Genomic DNA, 22,925 nt, shown 5'->3' with positions numbered 1-22,925 from the left:
AGCAAAATATTAGCCTCTGTGGTCATATGAGTGTAAATCGGGCGAAAGCTATATATGGGAGATATATCTAAATCTGACCCGATTTCAAGCAAATTTGGCACACATAGCTACAATGCTAATTCTACTCCCTGTGCAAAATTTCAATTAAATCGGAGTAAAAGATTGGCCACTGTGGTCATATGAGTGTAAATCGGGCGAAAGCTATATATGGGAGCTATATCTAAATCTGAACCGATTTCAACCTAATTTGGCACACATAGCAACAATGCTAATTCTACTCCCTGTGCACAATTTCAACTAAATCGGAGCAAAATATTAGGCTCTGTGGTCATATGAGTGTAAATCGGGCGAAAGCTATATATGGGAGATATATCTAAATCTGAACCGATTTCAACCAAATTTTGGACACATAGCTACAATGCTAATTCTACTCCCTGTGCAAAATTTCAATTAAATCGGAGTAAAAGATTGGCCACTGTGGTCATATGAGTGTAAATCGGGCGAAAGCTATATATGGGAGATATATCTAAATCTGAACCGATTTCAACCAAATTTGGCACGCATAGCTACAATGCTAATTCTACTCCCTGTGCAAAATTTCAATTAAATCGGAGTAAAATATTGGCCTCTGTGGTCATATGAGTGTAAATCGGGCGAAAGCTATATATGGGAGCTATATCTAAATCTGAACCGATTTGGATGATAATTTGCAAGTTTTTCGAGACTCATAAAATATTCGGATGTACGGAATTTGAGGAAGATCGGTTGATATACACTCCAATTATGACCAGATCGGTGAAAAATAAATATGGCAGCTATATCTAAATCTGAACCGATTTTTTCCAAAATCAATAGGGATCGTCTTTGAGCCGAAACAGGACCCTATACCAAATTTTAGGACAATCGGACTAAAACTGCGAGCTGTACTTTGCACACAAAAATCAACAGACAGACAGACGGACAGACAGACAGGCAGACAGACAGACAGACAGGCAGACAGACAGACAGACAGACAGACGGACATCGCTAAATCGACTCAGAATTTAATTCTAAGACGATCGGTATACTAAACGATGGGTCTCAGACTTTTCCTTCTTGGCGTTACATACAAATGCACAAACTTATTATACCCTGTACCACAGTAGTGGTGAAGGGTATAATTAGCAGTTTAAACGGATTATTCCCACAGAGTTCAATTTATAATATTTAAAATACTATGTTAACAGTTTTTTTTTTTCATTTAAATGTGCACGTTTTATTTGTCATGTTTTTTTCTTCTTGTTTTTTGTTTTTGTTTTATTGATTGATATGCATTATTCTAATATACATTATTTGTTTTTCTATCATTATTTTATCTATTTATTCCAGGCACTTACTATTATCTCCATCCTAATGAACCTTTCCCCCCAAAATCATTTTCTCAATATACTTTGACCCTACCCGAATTACCTAAAATCGATATGTCCGAATATATAAATCAGGCTAAATATGAAGAATATAAGACCGAAGCTTTTAATCGCATTGAAAATGTACGCGATTGGTCAAATGATTATTTCCTATATTTGAAAACTGTCTCACAAAATATAATCGATGAGGGTCGTAAATTGTTTCAAAGCGAAGAGTATTTTGAACGTGTTTAATGAGGAATTATTTCAGTTTATATGGAAAGTTTTTTTTACAAATAGTCTATGATACAATGAACAACATAATAATAGGTTAATTAGTGATAAACTCGAGTGAGTTTATTACATATGATTTCGTTAGGTTTAGTTTGAATTTGAGTTTTGTTTCATCGTTTTTCGTTTGTTTTCGTTTTTAATGCTTTCATTACAAAAAATTGTATGAGAAATGGCTTAATTAAGAAGGTGTGACAATTTTTTTGTTTAGTTTTTGGTTAATTGTTTGCATTTATATAGTTTGTAAATTGGCTTTTGAACACAAAACTTTAAAGTAATGGATTTAGAATCAAGAAGGGCTTTATGGTTGTTAATATAAATTGATTGCTGACTTTTTTTATTTTGGAAAATAAAAACTCTGAAACAAGCAAAAATGATGGTTAGCAGTCGCAAAGCTATAAGCTTTGATAGTTTACAAAAATCAAGACAAAATCCTCATTGCAGGTTTGGGGAGTTTTTTTTGTCGGTTCTAAATAAAATAAAACTTCAGCACGTCATATAGAATAAGAAAATTAATAGAAATATTTTGAAAAAATGAAAGATTAACAAAAATAAATAAAATATTTTGAAGAAAATGAAAGAGTAACAAAAATAAATAAATATTAGTAAAAAATAAATAATAAAATATACAGAAGTAAGTAATAAAAATAAATAGTACTCAAAAACTGAACTACATAATAATAAATAAAAAATAGATAAAAATAGCTAACATAAATAACAATAAATTATTACAAAAAATATATTTCCAGGCTCCAATCTTTAATTATTTATTACTTTTTTTTAAACTAATCGGGATACTAACAGACTTCAATTCAATTTGAACTTCTCATTAAAGAACAATATTGCCAAAATTTAAGGATATATGTTTTAGGGTTTGTGGGCGGAAGCTGATGTTAGTTAGCAAGCTCGCCCTGCATTCAAAGGGTCTTGGGTTCAATCCCAGTTTCAAAAAAAAAAAAAAAAAAAAAAACACCAAAAAGTTTGAAAAAAAGCAACCAAATATTTATGGTGACATTTTTGATGTGCGATTTTTCTTCTGGAGGATATAAATGCACAACATTAACCCGATTATGGCAGGAAAAAAAAATTCGCTAATCGTTTTTTTTTGCAATTCCGAATATCGCTATACGGGGGAATAAAAAAATTAAATATCTTAAATAATAAAAATAATATTAAGTAAATTTAAAAGTCGCGAAATAAAGACATTTTATTTTTGTGTTATTAATATTTATTTATTATTTGTATTAAATATTTGTATTTTTTTAAGGACGAAATAAAAAAGCTAATACTCTTAAAAAATTAGACCTTATTTTGTGCCAGTTGAAAAAAAAACACATTTACTTGTGCTCGAATGTTTTTCTTGTGGTTCTTAATCATTTCGTTTTGTGTGAAGGTATATTTTCAATTTATTATTTTTCGAATATAAATAACTAACGTGTATGCAATTGAGATTCATATATTGCATTTACTTTTTTTATAAAAAAAATCTACATTATGGTGTGCCACATTACCTGCACATTCGTACTTAATGTGTTTTTTTAATAAATTCGCAAATATATCCGAAATTATGGGTTTTCACTCATCACACTACCCAGAAAAAACTCATTTCCCGGTAATCTTGTAGGTAACCACATCTCATTACAATTTGCATTACCAGTAGTAAAAGTGTCATTACACGTTGCATTACATTGCGGTGAGTTATAATGACTAACATATAATGACAATAATAAATACTTCCCGGTAATATTTGGTAATTCTCAAAATGTAATGAAGTGTTAATAACTTAATAAAATATAAAAATTATATGAAAAAGAATATGTAATGTAACGGTAATTCTGAAGATTTTTCATTTTCACTCATAAATATTTCATAATAATTGTGTTTTAAATACATAACCTTACCATATTATATATTAAATAAATACTTTATTAGGTATATTATAAAGTATTTCACGAATCCAACTCCCTTAAACAACCAATTTTTATTTCCATTTTAAGCGTGAATTTAGTTCGCGTTTAATTTTACTTAGATGAATATATTACCCCATGTTCTAATCGCAAGTCGAAAGAAATTACCTTTCTTATAAGAAAATAACAAGATACCCTCCGTCTTTAATCCAATTTCATTTTAAACATCTCATTAAAGACAACTATATAATTTTTTTGATTTTCTATTTCTACAATATTCGTTCCTACTCAAGTATTGTTCATCTTACCGCATTACTCGGCGTATTTTGATCCAATGTAATCGGCGAGTGAAGTCATCATATTCGAGATTTGGTTACCAGAGTCAATGAGTGGTTATTTTACAAACTTTTGTATATCTACAAATAAGTGATTACATATTAGGTGAACATATGCTCTAAATGCACTACTTATTTCATGGCCGAAAGTATGCTTGTGGTGAAGTACTTTCCTCGTAGGACATGCGTATGTAAATATAATCCGAAGCAATTCCAATTTATAAGTGGTTATTTCTTTTTGATTGGGATTACCAACAAGATTACCGGGTAATGAGAGTTTTTGCTGGATATAAGCCTATTTAAAAATTAATAACCACTTATTAATTGGCATCGCTTCGGATTACATTTACATACGCATGTCCTAGGAAGAAAGTACTTCTCCACAGGCAAACCTACGGCCATAAAATAAGTAGTGCTTTTAAAGCATATAATCCGCCAATATGTAATGACTTATTCGTAGATACACCAAAGCTTGCAAAATAGCCACTTACTGTCGCAACCAAATTTCTAAAATATTGATTTCTATCGCCGATTACAATGAATCAAAATATGGCGAGTAATGCTGTAATAGGAGCACTACTTGAATATAAACGAATATTGTATAAATAAACAAAAATCTAATAAATCATCTAAATAAGATTACACGCAAATTAATATCACACTTAAAACAGAAATAAATGTAGGTTGTTTATGGGAGTTGGATTGGTGAATTACGTTATAATATATCCAATAGCCAATTTACATTAGGTTCGAAATCTACTAAAAGTGGATTTTAAGTCCCTTTTTTATAAGGCAAATGGCATTTAAAATTTTGTTTAAGTTTTGGAAGTGTAATGAGGTATAAGAAAGCATTTATTTAAAACATAATATTATAATGTAATTAATTTAAACACAATTATTATGAAATATTTGTGATACAAATTTCTTAACGGAAAAATCTTTTGTCGTTACAAGTTAGTCATTATAATTCACCGCAATGTAATGCAAAGTGTAATGACTGCTTTACTTTTGGTAACGTAATTTGTAGTGAGATGTGCCCAGCAAAAACTCTCATTACCCGGTAATCTTGTAGGTAAGCCTATTTAAAAATTAATAACCACTTATTAATTGACATCGCTTCGGATTACATTTACATACGTATGTCCTAGAAGGAAAGTACTTCTCCCCAGGCATACTTTCGGTCATAAAATAAGTAGTGCATTTAAAGTATATAATCACCTAATATGTAATGACTTAATCGTAGATACGCCAAAGCTTGCAAAATAGCCACTTATTATCTCAGACATCCAAATCTCGAAAATATTGATTTATATCGCCGATTACAATGGATCAAAATATGGCGAGTGATGCTGTAATAGGAGAACTATTTGAATAGACACGAATATTGTATAAATAAACAAAAAATCTAATAAATAATCTCAATAAGATTACACGCAATTTAATTTCACACTTAAAATAGAAATAAATGTAGGTTGTTTAAGTGAGTTGGATTCGTGAATTACGTTATAATATATCCAATAGCCAATTCACATAAGGTTCGAAATCTACTAAAAGTGGATTTTAAGTCTCTTTTTTTATAAGGCTAATGGCATTTGAAATTTAGTTTAAGCGCATTTTGGAAGTGTAATGTGAATGACGTATAAGAAAGCATTTATTTAAAACATAATATGATAATGTCACTAAACACAATTATAATGAAATATTTGTGATAAAAATTTCTTAACGGAAAAATATAAGTGCTCGATTATGTGAATAATTATACCTAATGGTACCATCATTTATTCTATTTTATTAATTCGTTAACTACAACTGCCTAAAAATTTGAGAATAACAATTCGAAAATTACCGAGAAGTATTTATTTTTGTCATTACAAGTTAGTCATTATAACTCGCCGCAATGTAATGCAACGTGTAATGACAGCTTTACTCCTGGTAATGTAAATTGTAATGAGATGTGGTTACCTAGGTTTTGCTGGGGTGGTTACCTAGATTTTGCTGGGCAGTAAAATCGTCGGAGAAAAACAAAAAATTTGGCTATCGTAAAACAAATGGGTATATCACATTTGCTGCACTCACCCCATAGGGCTGAAATATACAATATATTTTTGGTTCTTGAAAATCCCTTTAAAAGGCTAAACATTTTACGAATTATTTTTGGCTGGACCAAGAATTATAAATTTTTTTCTTTTTCTTTTTATGACCACTTAGTTTTAATAGATTTTTGTTTATTTTAATGGGCTGTTTTGGTCAATATATATAAATGCAAATAAAACAAGTTTATTTCATCTTTTTCTCGACGTTTCGTCGGCTTTTTTCCGACCTTTTCAAGAGAATTTTTTTTTATTATTTGAAATATAATTGTTTTACATTTGTTTCATTTATAAATTATTACAAACAGAACATCACAAACAATAATAATAACTAAATAAATAAATAAAATGTAAATATTGCAGCAAAACTTTAAATCTATATCACAGAACTATGTATGTTTACTCTTTAAATTATTGCAATGGACATTTTTTTGCTAGTTTTTTTTTTTAAAGAGGTAATAATACAAAAAAATAAAATTTACGTCTTCTGAATGAAAACATTACTTATAATAAATAAAAATTAATAACGCATAAATAATAAATAATAAATAAAACATAAACAATAATAAAAAATAGTTCCTATTGCACGGATTGTAAGTTTTTTTCTCCATACTAAATAACATCGAACTTAATAAAAATGTAAAATATAAAAATATATAAATAATAAAAATGAGCAATAAAATAAAAATTAAATAAAATCATTGGAATAATGAAAATAATATATATAATAATAAATTATTGCAAAAAAAACTTAACAAGAAAATTAAACAACATAAATAATAAAATTAATAAGTAAAAAATAAAAAATCGAAAAAAGTACTATTTAATATTTATGTTATTTTTTATTTTTAAAAAATTTTCTATAACTATTTTTTTATTCATGTAGCTCCATTTTCATGTAGCTCCATTAGGCTTTAACTGCCAGTTAACAGAAAGTAAATTGCAAATATCTTCCCTACGGTTAATTTTAACTGAAAAATTTTTAGCAGTTAAGTTACTAACTGGCATATGGAATATATAGGCAAGATGACAAATATGTCCATAGTGAGGTTTAAAAGTTCGTAAGCTAACGTAGCACTAACGGAGCTTCATGAAAATGGGGGTAAAAAGATAATAACACAAACTATAAAGTTGATATACATTTTTGTTTTGAGTTCAATAAAACATCCAAAAAAATGTTAAATCTTTAATTAAGCCATTACTTTTTCAACATTTTTCCCATAGTATTTTTCTTTAGTTAATTTTGAGTTTTGTCAGTATTTTTGTAATTTTTTTCTTTTGTTAATTTTGAGTTTTGTCAGTATTTTTTTTTTGTTATTTATTACTTTTTGTTATTTTTGTAATCCAATAATTTGTCTTAAAAAACTCCCTAATTTTTTTTTCAAATTAATATTTTATTTTTATATATTTAATAAGTCTTAGTTTATAGATATATATTTTTTCTCTTTATAATGAAACGTACAAATTTATTGCATTTTCTTTCGGATACTATCGATTTTAGTTATTTTCCTAAATCATTCTTTCCCCCTCCCAAAAAAATTAAAACCTGCTGCCATATCATAATTTCTCCCTATAAATCCCTTAAAATCAAAACAGAAACTCCAGTTTTGAAGAAAATCAAAAGCGAAGTGTAAAATCAAAAAACAAAAATTTGGAGAAGGATAGAGTGTTACCAAAACAAAAATTGCTGCAATATCAAAACCAATTATTCTATATTTAATATATACAAAAAAGGAGACATCATTTAGTTTTAAAATTTATATTTTTTTTTCGTTAACTCTCATATATATTCGTAGATATATAAAAAAACAAAATATAAAAATAGATTATAATATTTTTTTCTTTATTCAATTCTTTTGCTAAACCACTGTGTGTCTTTGATTTACAAAAAAAAAACAAAATTCTTGGTTGTTAAACAACTTTAATGTAAAATTATTTTGTTTAAAATAATATTCTCATGATTTCAATTTTCTAATAATGTTAATTTACATAAAAAAATATATAAACAATAAAAAGGAATCCCCCACTTTAACACTTGATAAAAAACACACACACACAAACCTACAAAAACAAACTTTATGTAATTTTTTCTTGTAAGGAGACTTAAGGGGGAGGGTAACTGTAAGGTAAGTATTTTTGTTTGTTACTTTTGTTTTTTTGTAATAGGAAAGATGGGAAAAAACCAAAGGGAATTACGGCAAAATTATTGGAAAAATACTCTATCCTTCTTCATTTGTTTTATTTTTTTTTGGCACCATTTACTCTAAGCTTTTGTTTTCTTTGACTCATTATTCTGAAATTGGCCTAGCTAGCATTTATTCCAAATTTTTTTTTACAATATTTATAAGACTCTAATTGCTTACTTGACCAAAGCCCTCTCTTTCTGTTTGCTTATGAAACAAATGAAGAAGGCCCTAGCCCCCCCCCCCCCCCCCCCCCCCCCTACAAACCATATTCCTCACCTTATTTTAACCTACACTTAAGAGTATTTTTCTAATATTTCTGCTTTGCTTTTTTCCCTTGTTTTTTTTTCTCTCTTTTTCTCTCTTTAGCCTGGTGGTTAATGGATGAACAGGATCGCCTTTTCTATACACAACGTTGGCAATCATTATTACCTTTATCATTGATTACCACTCTCAGAAGCTCTTTGTATACCAATGTCCATAGCCTTAAAAGCTTTTTACATTTACCTCTATTTGCCACAACAAGTTCTAGTCAAAATTTGGACAACTTAAAGATGTCCATGCAAAAGTCCATGCCTGCCGAAGAATATGAGAATATATTGAATCATATTAATTCATATGTTCAAACTCTGGTGGACTTGAAGCTGCACGAGCAGCAACAACGCAATCAAGGAAAAGCTTCAGAATTATCAACGAAACAAATAAATCTTATAGTACAAATAATTAAGGAAAATTTAGAAGCTTTAAGTAGACAAAAACGTTTCACAGAATCTCCGGAAATGCAACAAAAGCTCAGTGACAATGATCTTAATCTAATTATACAAAAAGTTTTACTAAAGCTCCAAGGCGATGAAAGTTTTGCCATGCCTTTGAGATTTTCTAACGAAAACAAAGAAGAAATCAAACGTCTCATTTCGCAAACTTTGCAAATTAATAATCATTCATATTATCACACTATTGTGGAGAATTTAGATATGGATTTGCTAATATCGAAGCTTTTGAAAGCTCCCCTATTTACTGCCTATGTCAGTGAGGAAATCTCAGCACAAATCAATGAAAAATTACATGATAAACTTCTACAATTGCAAAAATCTCAATCGACTTTGGGGGCAGATCAGTTTGCCTTTTTGGAACAACAAAAACTAATCATTGATAATCTGGGTCAAGAGATATCCTTTATAAAGCTTTCGCTTAATGACAAAGTCTCCGAAAATGAAGATCTCCATTATTCTATAAAACATCTGCAAGAGACACAAGATGACCTTTTGAAACGTTTGCAAGAATTGGAGTTTTCCACCGATCAACGTTTCTCGAATTTAATGCAAGAAATTTCTGTGAAATTAGATACTCTCAAAGATGAGCAATTCCATTTGCTTAATCAACAGGTGAAGTTATCCTTAATAGATATTTTAGGTTTTCGATCTACCTCCAAAGAGGGTGACGCCAAATTCGATGATACCGATATACAAAATTGGGTTAACTCAATGTTTGTGGCCAAAGACTATTTGGAACAACGTTTGGCCCATATCAATAATCGTACCAATGATAGAATTAAACAGGAAATCGATAAATCGGCCATGTTCCTAATGCGTGATATCAGTGAGAAGTTGAAAGAGGAGATTATTCTAGCCGTGGATAAGAAACATAAAGAATCCAATTTGGCTCTAGAGGGTCACATCAAGGCTGCCTTGTCTGAGGAGGAAGTTCGTAATATTGTAAAATCTGTATTGGCCATATATGATGCCGATAAGACGGGTTTGGTAGATTTTGCTTTGGAATCGGCTGGTGGTCAAATATTGTCCACACGTTGTACGGAAAGTTATCAAACTAAATCAGCTCAAATATCTGTGTTTGGTATACCCTTATGGTATCCTACAAATACACCACGTGTTGCCATATCACCTAATGTTCAGCCGGGAGAATGTTGGGCTTTCCAAGGTTTCCCGGGATTTTTGGGTAAGTTAATTGTGTACACTGACAGAGAGCTGGGGGGTTACTCTGTATTGCGATACGAAAGCAAATGCGATGCGATAGTTAAATGCGTTAAGAGTACAATTCGGTACTCTGTATCACTTGCGCAAACGCTTTCGCAAAGTAAACTGAAAATATGGCAACGCTTTAGCAAAATAAAGCGAAAATATGACAACGCTGGCTGCACAATGTAAACAATAACGAAAATGATAAAAAGAAATGTCAAAAAATTGTAAAAAAAAAAACATTTTAAACAATCTTCCGTTCGGTGCGTGTTCTTTTAAAACTTGCTAATCGTTTATAACAAAAAAGTAATAATTATGGATTCGATAGCGTTATGGTTTGAAGAAAATTAACATGAACGAATTACAAGAAGAATTTTGCGAGATCGGTCAAATATACTCTCCCTAAGTGACCACGGGTAAGAAAATGGAAACTCAAATTATGTGACAAACGTTTTCGAATATTTCATTTTTATAGATTTCGTCTTAATAAAGATGCGTTTATGTATGTATTAAACGCTATTAAAGACGACCTCGTCGTTCCAAATAAATCCACCGCCATTCCAACTCCAATAAAAGTGGCCGCTGCTTTGAAATTGCTTGGACAAGGTGGTTATCTACAAATCGGCCAAGACCATCTTTTAGGACTATCAGAGCAATCTATGTCGCGCTGCTTAAAAGAAGTTTGCGAGGTGATTGAACGAATACTTTGTCCCAAGCACATACAATTTGAGGTAACTGCGGAAGAGACCATAAAGTCTACCAAAGTTTGGAACTGACGTTGCTGTGTCTGTAACTTTTTTGGTTTTTCCCTAAAACAATAAACAATTTAGATACAAATATAAAAATTTAATTGTGCTTACTTACATATTTGTTACTTTGCGATTGCTATTTTGTTTGCGCACGATTTTTGCGATCAACGAACGAGTTTGACATACGCTTTCGCATTATAGAGTGCGGTGATGCCAGATTTGCGAAAACTAGATGCGCAAGGTAGATACGAAAACGAATTACTGAGTACCAATTACTCGATTCGCGACAATTTTTCTTACGCATCGCAATACAGAGTAACCCCCCTGATTTTCCATTTGTATCGCTTTTCAATTTTTTGTTTTTTTCAGTTTTAAAATTGAATTCATTGGTCTATGTGACCGGATTCACGCTTGAACATATACCAAAAAGTTTAGCTCCAAATGGAGCTATTGATTCGGCACCGAGGAATTTTACAGTTTGGGTAAGTTATACAATTCAATTGATAATGAGAAATGTGAATTGCCAGTTGGCTTGGAGAAATTTAGTCTTAAGTGATTTTCTTTTATAATGATACCAGTATTCGTCTATGGATTTGAAAGCCGGTTGACACCATGTAGAGTCAGCTTATGAATCCTTTATATATATCATGTGTTTAGTAAGAGGAGCCATAAAGCCATTGTTCCCCACATGCTTTTAATTGTCTGGAGCCCTTACAAATCATCTGCTCAATGACGAATTCACTTCTAGTTCTTCAAATATTGCTGAGCATTAGTCACTTTAACTTATTCCAATTTCCATTTATTTATTATAATTTTTTTTTTTATTTTTTCGCTCACTAAAAAGGCAGCGAAAACTGTCACCGATTTTTATCGATAACAAATCATCGACAAACAGAATATCAGTTAGAGGCAAAAGCGTCGACGAGGTTGTAACAGTTTTTAATGTAGTTTCATCCATTTTGTTCTATGCGTAGGTAGTTCAATTAGTAGCCAGATCAAGGAACTATGCGACAAGAATGGGATGTGTCCAGAGGACAAGTGAAAAGGTGACGAGTGTCATGTGGCCCTTGAGTACAGATGGGACACATGTCAGCTACGGTGCTATCTATTACTGATAAGTAGGAATTGAGGCGGCTGCACTTGCCTGATCTTCTTGTAGGCTTAGCTGGCCAAGCGAAAAGGGGACGAGTGCTATGTGGCCCTTGGTTTCAAATTGGACATACGTCAGCTACGCACAGATAAGTAGGAATTGAGGCGGCTGCACTTGCCAGATCTTAATTGGGCTAAAACTACCCTAGTCTGCCGTGGGAGGTCTCTCTCCTCCGGTGCAATGGGCGGTGGTCGGACTCCGAGAACAGGATTAACCTTGTAGCTTCTCACTGCTTCAGCTACAGTATCCTCATGAATCCTGTTCAAACCTGCCTGGTAGGCTGCTTGATCTAGAGGCTCTCTTGATCATAGTTGGAGGTCTCTCTCCTCCCGTGCTATGGGCAGTGGTCGGACTCCGAGAATAGGATTTACCTTGCAGCTTCTCAAGCTTCGAATTCACTTCTAGTTCTTCAAATATTGCTGAGCATTAGTCACTTTAACTCATTCCAATTTCCATTTATTTATTATAATTTTTTTTTATTTTTTCGCTCACTAAAAAGGCAGCGAAAACTGTCACGAGAAATACCGATTTTTGTCGATAACAAATCATCGACAAACAGAATATCAGTTAGAGGCAAAAGCGTCGACGAGGTTGTAACAGTTTTTAATGTAGTTTCATCCATTTTGTTCTATGCGTAGGTAGTTCAATTAGTAGCCAGATCAAGGAACTATGCGACAAGAATGGGATGTGTCCAGAGGACAAGTGAAAAGGTGACGAGTGTCATGTGGCCCTTGAGTACAGATGGGACACATGTCAGCTACGGTGCTATCTATTACTGATAAGTAGGAATTGAGGCGGCTGCACTTGCCTGATCTTCTTGTAGGCTTAGCTGGCCAAGCGAAAAGGGGACGAGTGCTATGTGGCCCTTGGTTTCAAATTGGACATACGTCAGCTACGCACAGATAAGTAGGAATTGAGGCGGATGCACTTGCCAGATCTTAATTGGGCTAAAACTACCCTAGTCTGCCGTGGGAGGTCTCTCTCCTCCGGTGCAATGGGCGGTGGTCGGACTCCGAGAACAGGATTAACCTTGTAGCTTCTCACTGCTTCAGCTACAGTATCCTCATGAATCCTGTTCAAACCTGCCTGGTAGGCTGCTTGATCTAGAGGCTCTCTTGATCATAGTTGGAGGTCTCTCTCCTCCCGTGCTATGGGCAGTGGTCGGACTCCGAGAATAGGATTTACCTTGCAGCTTCTCATCGCTTCAGCTACAGTATCCTCATGAATCCTGTTCAGACTTGTCTGATATGCTGCCTGATCTAGAGGCTCTCTTTTATAACGCTGAATTTCGCGCTCTAGACGGTGAAGATCAACCCTTACATTCCTGGGTGAAGGTTGTCTATCCACAAGATGGTGATTTGGATGACAACTTCGATAACAACCCAAGAGGTACTGCTTTCACCACATGTAATTGTGTCGACGCACTGAGATGATCTTGGTCCTCGCATAAAGGTGATCCAGAGGTGAATTTCTATCTTATCACTGAGTGCTGCCCGATTCTATGTTAAGCTCAGAAAGTCAACCACCCATCAGAGAACGTCTGCGATCTACGGCAACGGACCAGTGTATTTAGTAAACACCAATATTTGCAATCTTAAAATACCAATTGGTAAAAAATTTCAACCACCAATATCCAATGCAACCGACCACCAATATCCAATGCAACTGTCGGTGTTAGTATGAGTGTTGGTCTCTCGAAAACATCGTAGTAAAACAATCACACAAATTGGTTACCCATATCTCAGCAGTTTGGTATTCTCTTATTTGGTAATCTCTCAATTCTGCAGTTCTCTGCCACCCCTCCCCATTTTTAAAACATAACCATGACAATGGTTTAAGCTGTAAAGGGGTTTTCTGGATAGCTGCGAATTTGATTCATTTTCGATTCATAAAATCCACAATTTCGATTCTCTTACCTATATTGTAAACGCGCATTCCAGTGATATTTGGAATAGGCGGTTCTGTTGAACCATCAACCCTTCTGGTTCCATCTTTTCCAGTATTGGCTACCTTATGCCACTCTATTTGAACACAATCGGGGCCAAAAGGTACCCAGCACTAGAGGTTTGGATAGTTAAACAGCTCACGTTGGCCTACCATGCGAGAGGTATAAATTTGTATGGTATCAATGGTAAGGATCACTGTTGTTGTTGTTTCTTCAATTTGCGTCGCCCAATAATGTAGCATAGCCTTCTGATCGTTTTACTCTTCGTTGTAATCAAGTTCAAAAGTGGCCTTTTTCGACCTTTTAATTTTTTCAAAAAATCGACTTGTCGAGTTTACCACTTTTGCAAAAATTGGAAAATCGAATTTTCAAGTTTAAGAGATGTTGATTTTGTTTTAGTTCGAATTTTTGAGTTTTAATTTTTTTTTAACTTTTTCAAATGTACTTTTCGAATTACAACATTTTGATTTTTTTCAGAATTTAAATATTGAACTTTTGCGATTATTCGTAGGCCATTTTGCTTTCAATTATTATGAAACTTTACACATTAATATTCACTGTATACGCGTATCTCTTTTATAAGCCATAAAAGTAGTTGGAGAATTTTCACAAATAAATGATGATCACAATAAAAACAAGTATATACGGCCGTAAGTTCGGCCAGGCCGAATCTTATGTACCCTCCACCATAGAAACTTTTACTAAAACTGTCATCCACAATCGAATTACTTGGGTTGCGGTAACACTTGCCGATGATAAGTTATCTTAAAACTTCTTAACACCGTCTTCTCAATTGTAAGTTAGTCCATACGGGGTATATATTAAACGAAAAAAGGCCGATTAAGTACGTATATAATTCAGCTTGAAACAATTTTCTATAAAAATAAAATTTTGACAAAATTTTCTATAAAAATAAAATTTTGACAAAAGTTTCTATAGAAATAAAATTTTGACAAAATTTTCAATAGCAATAAAATTTTGACAAAATTTGCTATAGAAATAAAATTTTGACAAATTTTTTTATAGAAATAAAATTTTGACAAAATGTTCTATAGAAATAAAATTTTGACAATATTTTCTATAGAAATATAATCTAGAAAAAATTTTGTATAGAAATAAAATCTTGACAAATTTTCTATAATAATAAAGTTTTGGTAAAAATTTCTATGATAATAAAATTTTGACAATATTTTGTATAGAAATGAAATTTTGTTAGATTATTTTTGGGGATCGGCTATATATAACTATAGACCGAGATGGACCAATTTTGGCATGGTTGTTAACGGGCATATACTAGCGCAATGTACCATATTTCACCACGTACCAAATTTCAACCGGATCGGATGAATTTTGTTCCTCCAAGAGCTCCGGAGGTCAAATCTGGGGATCGGTTTAAATGGAGGTTATATATAATTTTGAATTTTGCTCATCCACGAGGCTCCGCAAGCCAAATCTGGGTATCGGTTTATATGGGGCTATAAATAATTATGGACCGATGTGGACCAATTTTTGCATGGTTGTTAGAGACTATATACTAACACCATGAACAAAATTTCAGCCGGATCCGATGAAATTTAATACTCTTAGAGGCTCCGCAAGCCATATCGGGGGATCGGTTTATATGGGGGCTATATATAATTATGGACCGATGTGGGCCAATTTTTGCATGGTTGTTAGAGACCATATACTAACACCATGAACAAAATTTCAGCCGGATCCGATGAAATTTGCTACTCTTAGAGGCTCCGCAAGCCAAATCGGGGGATCTGTTTGTATGGGGGCTATATATAATTGTGGACCGATGTGGACCAATTTTTGCATGGTTGTTAGATACCATATACTAACACCATTTACCAAATTTCAACCGGATCGGATGAATTTTGCGCTTCCAAGAGGCTCCGCAAGCCATGGTTATTAGGGACCATATACTAACACCATGTACCAAATTTCAGCCGGATCGGATAAAATTTGCTTCTCTTAAAGGCTCCGCAATTAAAATCGGGGGATCGGTTTAAATGGGGGCTATGTATGATTATGGACCGATGTGGACCAATTTTTGCATGGTTGTTAGAGACCATATACTAACACCATTTACCAAATTAAGGGGTCTTAGAGCAATATTTCGATGTGTTACAAACAGAATGACAAAGTTAATATACCCACCATCCTATAGTGGAGGGTATTAAAAAAAATGTTTGTAGTGAAACACGTCCGTTACAATTGAGTTATTACATATGACTGTTTATTGTTCTCTTCTTAAGTTCTACTTATGTTACAATATTCTTCTTATGTGCTTTTCAATAGTGCTTCTATTTTACAACCATGACATCTCTCCTCTGGGTCAAACTGTGATGTAAAATCATAAATTCAATTTATTCATTAAAAAATTCATAAAAACGTAAAGTTATTCAATATTCATCAAGTAGCTTCCTGGGCGCACGTCGTTCTCTGTTTGATCTTCGAAGAGCACTATCTTTCAGCGACACGTCTCGATCTTTTCCTTGTGGCTGAGTTGAAGATTCTATGTGTCTATCGCTCGACTGACTGTTATTACTTCCCTCTTCACCGTTCGATGTTACTACCGGAATTGGTATAGCCATATGAGAACTTCTCGCCCTTGGTGTTGTTGAACTATCTTTCCCGTTGGGTATATTAATATGTTTTTCGTCTTCGGATACATCAGTTATATTAGCACCAACTATTCGCATTTGATCGATATGTCTTTTCCAAATTCTGTTGTCGTCCAGCTTAATGTTATAGTGCATATCGCCTAACCTCTCCACCACTATACCAAATCGCCACTTTTTCTCGCTCATATAATCTCGTACGGCTACCCTTTCACCAATGGAAAATGATTTTATAGTGGGCACATAAACTTGTTGTTTATTGTTTTGTGGAAGAAGAAAATCAAGTCTCGACTGTATTTGACGACCGAACATAGACATTGCAGGAGATTTGCCAATTGCTGGATGAATCGCTCTTCTATATGCAAAGAGAATTTTGGCTAACTCGGACTCAAAATTGGTTGTGTTGCAATTTGAAGACTTTAATTTTTGTTTGATGGTTTGTACGTAACGTTCTGCCTGACCATTAGTTGATGGATGGTAGGGTGCTCCTTGCTTATGCACAATGCAATTGCTTTTCAAAAATTCTTTGAATTCGCTGGAATCAAATTGTCGACCGTGGTCACTCACAAAAACATTTGGTATACCAAAAGTAGAAAATATTTGTCTACATATTCGAATTGTAGTTTCGGTGGTCATATTTGTTACCGCGTGTACTTCTGGCCATTTCGTGTATGCATCAACTAAAACAAACAAATATTTACCTAAGATTGGTCCCGCGTAGTCAGCATGAACTCTTTCAAATGGCTTACTAGGACTACGCCACATGCGTACTGGTTCCACTTTCATAGGCTCCGGTCGCGATAATTGACAAGCAGCACAATTCTTTACCATATTCTCTATATCTCGATCAAGATGATTCCACCACACGTAACCTCTTGCAAGACTCTTCATTCTGGAAACTCCGAAATGAGCTGTATGTAGTTCATTCAAAACTGCCTTGCGTAAATTCGGAGGAACATAAACTCGAAGCCCCCGTAGTACACATCCGTCGTGTAGACTGAATTCGGTTTGTGGAATACCAAATCTATGTTTGTCTTCACAGCTACGACCATATTTCAATGCTTCCATCAACATTCGTATTTCACCGTCGGTTTTAGTCTCACGTTGCAGTTCATTTTGTGTTATGGGTAAACCTCCTATGGCTTCTCGCTCTACCATATAAACCTCTTCTGTAAATTTATAAACGTCCGTACTGGGCAACCGTGACATTGCGTCCGCGTTTGCATTGTCTTTAGACGTTCTACATTTAATGACATAGTCAAATTGTTCCAAATACAGTGCATAATGCTGCATTCTCGTGGAGGACAGTGTAGATAACCCTTTTGATGGTGAGAAAATTTGTGAAATGGCACGGTTGTCCGTAACTAGTGTAAATCGTCTGCCAAATAAATATTGATAGAATTTTTTTATTCCAAAAACCACAGCGTAAGCTTCTTTATCAATCTGGGAATAACGTTGTTGAACTTTACTCAACGTTTGCGAAGCAAATTGTATCGGCCTTTCTGTTCCATTTTCGTATAAATGACTCAGGACAGCCCCAACTCCCACCGGGCTTGCATCAACTGCTAGGATTATTGGTTTCCGAGGATCATAATGGTCCAAAACCGTGTCAGATTGTATTTCCATTTTAATTTCGTGGAATGCTTTTTCGCAATCTGCATTGAAAATGAACTTTGTTTCTTTTTGCAACAGACGATTTAAATGAAAAACTTTATCGCTGAGATTTTTCACAAAACGTCCGTAGTAATTAACTAATCCTAGAAAAGCGCGTACCTCGTCTTTATTTGTTGGTTTTTTCATATCTTGAATGGCTTTTATTTTATTTCCCATTTTTGCTATTCCATTAGCATTGATTACGTAGCCACAATATTCTATGGTATCTTTCATAAACTCTGATTTGTCCAAATTCACCCGCATGTTATATTTGTCCAAAATCTGTAACACGCTTTCGATTCGCTGGATGTGACTGGCATCATTATCTGCTGTTATTTTAATATCGTCGAGAAAAACTGAAACACCCGGTATGTGACCCAACAATTGTTCCATTAATCTTTGCCACTTGGCTGGCGCACACGATACTCCAAACATAAGACGCATTGGTTGATACAACCCTCTATGGGTATTCAGCGTCAGTAGATGTCTATCCTCCGGATGTACCTCCAATTGTAAATAGGCTTTCGAGAGATCTATCTTTGTGAATTTTTTCCCACCGGCCATCTTGGAAAATAGTTCATCGATAGTTGGTAACGGGTGCTCGTCGACTAGTAGTGCAGGATTTAAAGTCACTTTGTAGTCCCCGCATATACGTACCTCACCATTTTTCTTAGGTACAACAACAATGGGTGTTGCCCATTCACTTGTGTCTACCTTCACCAACACCCCTTCGTGAACTTGTTTTTCCAATTCTTTTTCTACGGCTTCCATAAGAGGAAATGGCACTCTCCTCGATTTTAAAAATACTGGAGTACTGTCTGGCTTGATGTACAACCTTGCTTGCAATCCTTCAATTTTGCCTACGGAGGATGAAAATACCACAGGGTATTTCGTTCTTAAGCCCTGGATGCTGAATTCTTGTACATTATTAACTTCGTAACGATTTCTATCAACTCCATTAAAAATGTTGTTCCAATTTAACTTAATATCGCTCAACCACTCTCTTCCACAGAGAGGTTTGCGATCCGATCGTACTATGTAAAGTTTCAACGTTTTTTTTATGATGCCACATCCCACACTTACATTAACGTAGCCTAAACAGTCCAACGGCGTGCCGCAGTAACTCACAAGCTCCATTTCAGGTTTATTTACCTTCAATTTACCCACATACTTCTTCGCGTCATTTATATTAATAATTGATACTGGTGATCCAGTGTCTATTTCAAATTCTACCTTTTTATTATTAATTTCGAAATAGTGCAATATTTTTGATCGAATGTTTAATACTGTAGAACTTTCCTCAATTTTTAACAATTCTTCGACGGTCTCACCACATTCAATTTGATTTAACTGCTTTTTCGCCTTTAAACACATTCTCTTTAAATGACCCTTTCTCTTGCAATGGTGACATTTTACATCTTTGTATTTGCATTTATCCGCGTAGTGGTCAGTGCAACCACAACGATAGCATGTTGTGTTTTCTCTTAAACTCTCATTTTTGTAACGGTTCATTTTATATTTTGCATTATCATGAATCTGCTTCTTACTATGCAATTTATGCACTCTCGCTTTTTCTGTGCAGCCATTTTGAAGTTCCTCACCTCCCTTTTCAGCTAGCTCATAAGCAGTTGCCATGTTTATTGCCTCATTTACTTTCAACGATTTTTTTTCCAGCTTTCATCTGATTTTTGTTTTCTGGAATTAAAGCGAAAATTTGCCAACAACTCGTTTGGTTTGGGATCGTAATGATCTTCAAGAGTCTTTACGATGTCGTCGTATGCCATGTCTTCCGGTACAACAGGCATAACTTTGTCACACAAAAGGTTATATGCTTTAATTCCTATAAAATGTAAAAGAAGGGCCTTATGTTTCGAAATGTGGCAGTCGTACAATCCTAAAGCTGTTTTAAAACGCTTCTCCCAACGACTCCACGTAGTCTTCTCCGCATCAAACGGCTCAAAATCGAAACATGGTATTTTTGCTTCAGTCGTCATAGTATATAAAACTCCACGCGCAAGATCCTTATGTTTCTTTTAAAGAAAATATCCTCGTCGCCAAAATTGTAGTGAAACACGTCCGTTACAATTGAGTTATTACATATGACTGTTTATTGTTCTCTTCTTAAGTTCTACTTATGTTACAATATTCTTCTTATGTGCTTTTCAATAGTGCTTCTATTTTACAACCATGACAATGTTAAATCAAATTTCCCTTTCAATTTAACGTCGACTTCATCGTTAACAGTAGCTTAGTACATCTTGCGGATTTTGTGTTTATCCTCTATGGTAGGTGATTTGTGCGTGGCTTAAGGAGAAGAGTAGCAAACGAAAAATGTAAATGAAATGAAATGAAATGAAATGACAAGGGACCTCCTTTTTATAGCCGAGTCCGAACGGCGTTCCACATTCCAGTGAAACCACTTAGAGAAGCTTTGAAACCCTCAGAAATGCCACCAGCATTACTGATGTGGGATAATCCACCGCTGAAAAACGTTTTGGTGTTCGGTCGTAGCAGGAATCGCACCCACGACCTTGTGTGTGCAAGGCGGGCTGCTAACCATTGCACCACGGTGGCTCATGGTTCATTTACATTTGATTTGAACAAAATTGTAAACTCATAACACATTTAAATTTGACCTAAATTCGTTTCATGACTTTCTGGGCCGAATGAATGAAAAAATATTCATTACTCTAAAAATCACTTCGAATAATGAAATAATCTTTACGTTTATCAACATTAATTTAATTTAAACTACATTAAATTCAATAAAATGATTAATAAAAACTGCAATTGTTTATTTTCCATGTTTGCTTCATCTATTTAAGGGCCTCGAACATGAAAAAGACCAGGAACCAGTTCTATTTGGTGAGTATGAATATGCTGATAATGATGCTTCATTGCAGTATTTTCCCGTGCAAAACCAAAATATCAATCGTCCCTATGAGGTTGTGGAATTACGCATTGAATCCAATCATGGACAACCATTGTACACCTGCCTATATCGCTTTAGGGTCCATGGCAAACCACCAACAACATAAGGGATTGAAAACGGAAGGCATCTAAATGCTAAACTAGCCCAGCGGCAGCAACAGCACCAGCAAACAAATAAATCCTAAACTTAGCCATAACAATTAAGTTAATTGGGAATAGAATAAGTTAAGCACAAGATAAATACCTATTTAACTTATAGTATGATAGTATAAGAAGTGTGTATATATAGAAAATAAATGTATGTATGTATGTAATTATAGATATATAAATGGTATTCATATACATATAGCTAGCCATAGATAAAGTGTAAATGAGTGCCTTAAAGAAACGTTTTTGGCTTTGATATAAAAACAAGCAACTCAAGAGATTCCTATCATGTAGCTTTTATCATCTAGATGAGCATGCGATGATGTCGAAGGAGGAGGTGGGGGGAAAGCATCAGTGAAGGTCAAATCATTTTCATCTTGGTTTGTTTTTTCCACCCCACCTTTTATGTACAAAATAAACAAAACAAACAAAGAAAGGCACTTTTAGGTTTAGCTGTTTACTTTAGTTTTTCCACTTAATGCAAGTTATAATCTTTCTCATCCCCGTTTTCACTCCATAAAGCATTAAGACACTACCACCTATCATCTACCTATTCTCGACTCGATTTCTTCGCCAGTTTCCTTATAAAGGGTTGTCCAAACATAATGCATTATGTTAATAGCAAATTAAGTTTGTCAATGAAATATATCGAATTTCGATGCTATCTACTGTATATTTTTGGTAAGGGTAAATTTCTGAGGCGATTTTGGGGTGTCTGTCTGTTGTAAAATTGAAATGTCGTTTCCTTTTGATATGTCTCTGACATATCTTCCGAATTGATTTATTGGTTCTATGGAATACTGGAACCAATAAATTAAATTAATTTGCCTGAATTTTTTAAAATTAAATTAAATTAAATTAAATTAAATTAAATTAAATTAAATTAAATTAAACTAAATTAAATTAAATTAAATTAAATTAAATTAAATTAAATTAAATTAAATTAAATTAAATTAAATTAAATTAAATTAAATTAAATTAAATTAAATTAAATTAAATTAAATTAAATTAAATTAAATTAAATTAAATTAAATTAAATTAAATTAAATTAAATTAAATTAAATTAAATTAAATTAAATTAAATTAAATTAAATTAAATTAAATTAAATTAAATTAAATTAAATTAAATTAAATTAAATTAAATTAAATTAAATTAAATTAAATTAAATTAAATTAAATTAAATTAAATTAAATTAAATTAAATTAAATTAAATTAAATTAAATTAAATTAAATTAAATTAAATTAAATTAAATTAAATTAAATTAAATTAAATTAAATTAAATTAAATTAAATTAAATTAAATTAAATTAAATTAAATTAAATTAAATTAAATTAAATTAAATTAAATTAAATTAAATTAAATTAAATTAAATTAAATTAAATTAAATTAAATTAAATTAAATTAAATTAAATTAAATTAAATTAAATTAAATTAAATTAAATTAAATTAAATTAAATTAAATTAAATTAAATTAAATTAAATTAAATTAAATTAAATTAAATTAAATTAAATTAAATTAAATTAAATTAAATTAAATTAAATTAAATTAAATTA

The 22,925-nt window shown here is 32.9% G+C and overlaps 1 protein-coding gene and 2 long non-coding RNA genes across 4 annotated transcripts in view; 2 read left to right on the top strand and 1 right to left on the bottom strand.

Annotated features, from left to right (window-relative positions):
- The window catches only part of koi (Sad1 and UNC84 domain-containing protein klaroid), a 67,971-nt gene extending 45,745 nt beyond the window's left edge, over positions 1 to 22,226 (top strand). The window contains exons 6-8 of one of the 2 annotated variants that reach the window (XM_075313661.1): positions 8,561 to 10,147; positions 11,286 to 11,398; positions 21,117 to 22,226. In XM_075313661.1, coding sequence (XP_075169776.1) covers positions 8,561 to 10,147; positions 11,286 to 11,398; positions 21,117 to 21,329 — 1,913 coding nt within the window. In that variant the 3' untranslated portion in view covers positions 21,330 to 22,226. Of the gene's footprint in view, positions 1 to 1,368; positions 8,083 to 8,560; positions 10,148 to 11,285; positions 11,399 to 21,116 lie in introns of those variants that run through there. The other variant, XM_075313662.1, reaches the window with a different exon arrangement.
- Positions 10,178 to 11,012, top strand: LOC142241236 (uncharacterized). Its single transcript, XR_012723541.1, has 2 exons — positions 10,178 to 10,583; positions 10,643 to 11,012. It is a non-coding gene; the product is annotated as an uncharacterized LOC142241236 (long non-coding RNA).
- Positions 10,605 to 11,242, bottom strand: LOC142241235 (uncharacterized). Its single transcript, XR_012723540.1, has 2 exons — positions 11,032 to 11,242; positions 10,605 to 10,976 (listed from the first exon to the last, which is right to left on the bottom strand). It is a non-coding gene; the product is annotated as an uncharacterized LOC142241235 (long non-coding RNA).
- Positions 22,227 to 22,925: the final 699 nt, after the last annotated feature.

Source organism: Haematobia irritans, chromosome 5 (assembly GCF_050003625.1).
Source record: "Haematobia irritans isolate KBUSLIRL chromosome 5, ASM5000362v1, whole genome shotgun sequence".
NCBI classification, from domain to species: Eukaryota; Metazoa; Arthropoda; class Insecta; order Diptera; family Muscidae; genus Haematobia; species Haematobia irritans.
Note: the sequence above shows the minus strand (reverse complement) of the source record. Positions and strands in the feature narration are given on the sequence as shown.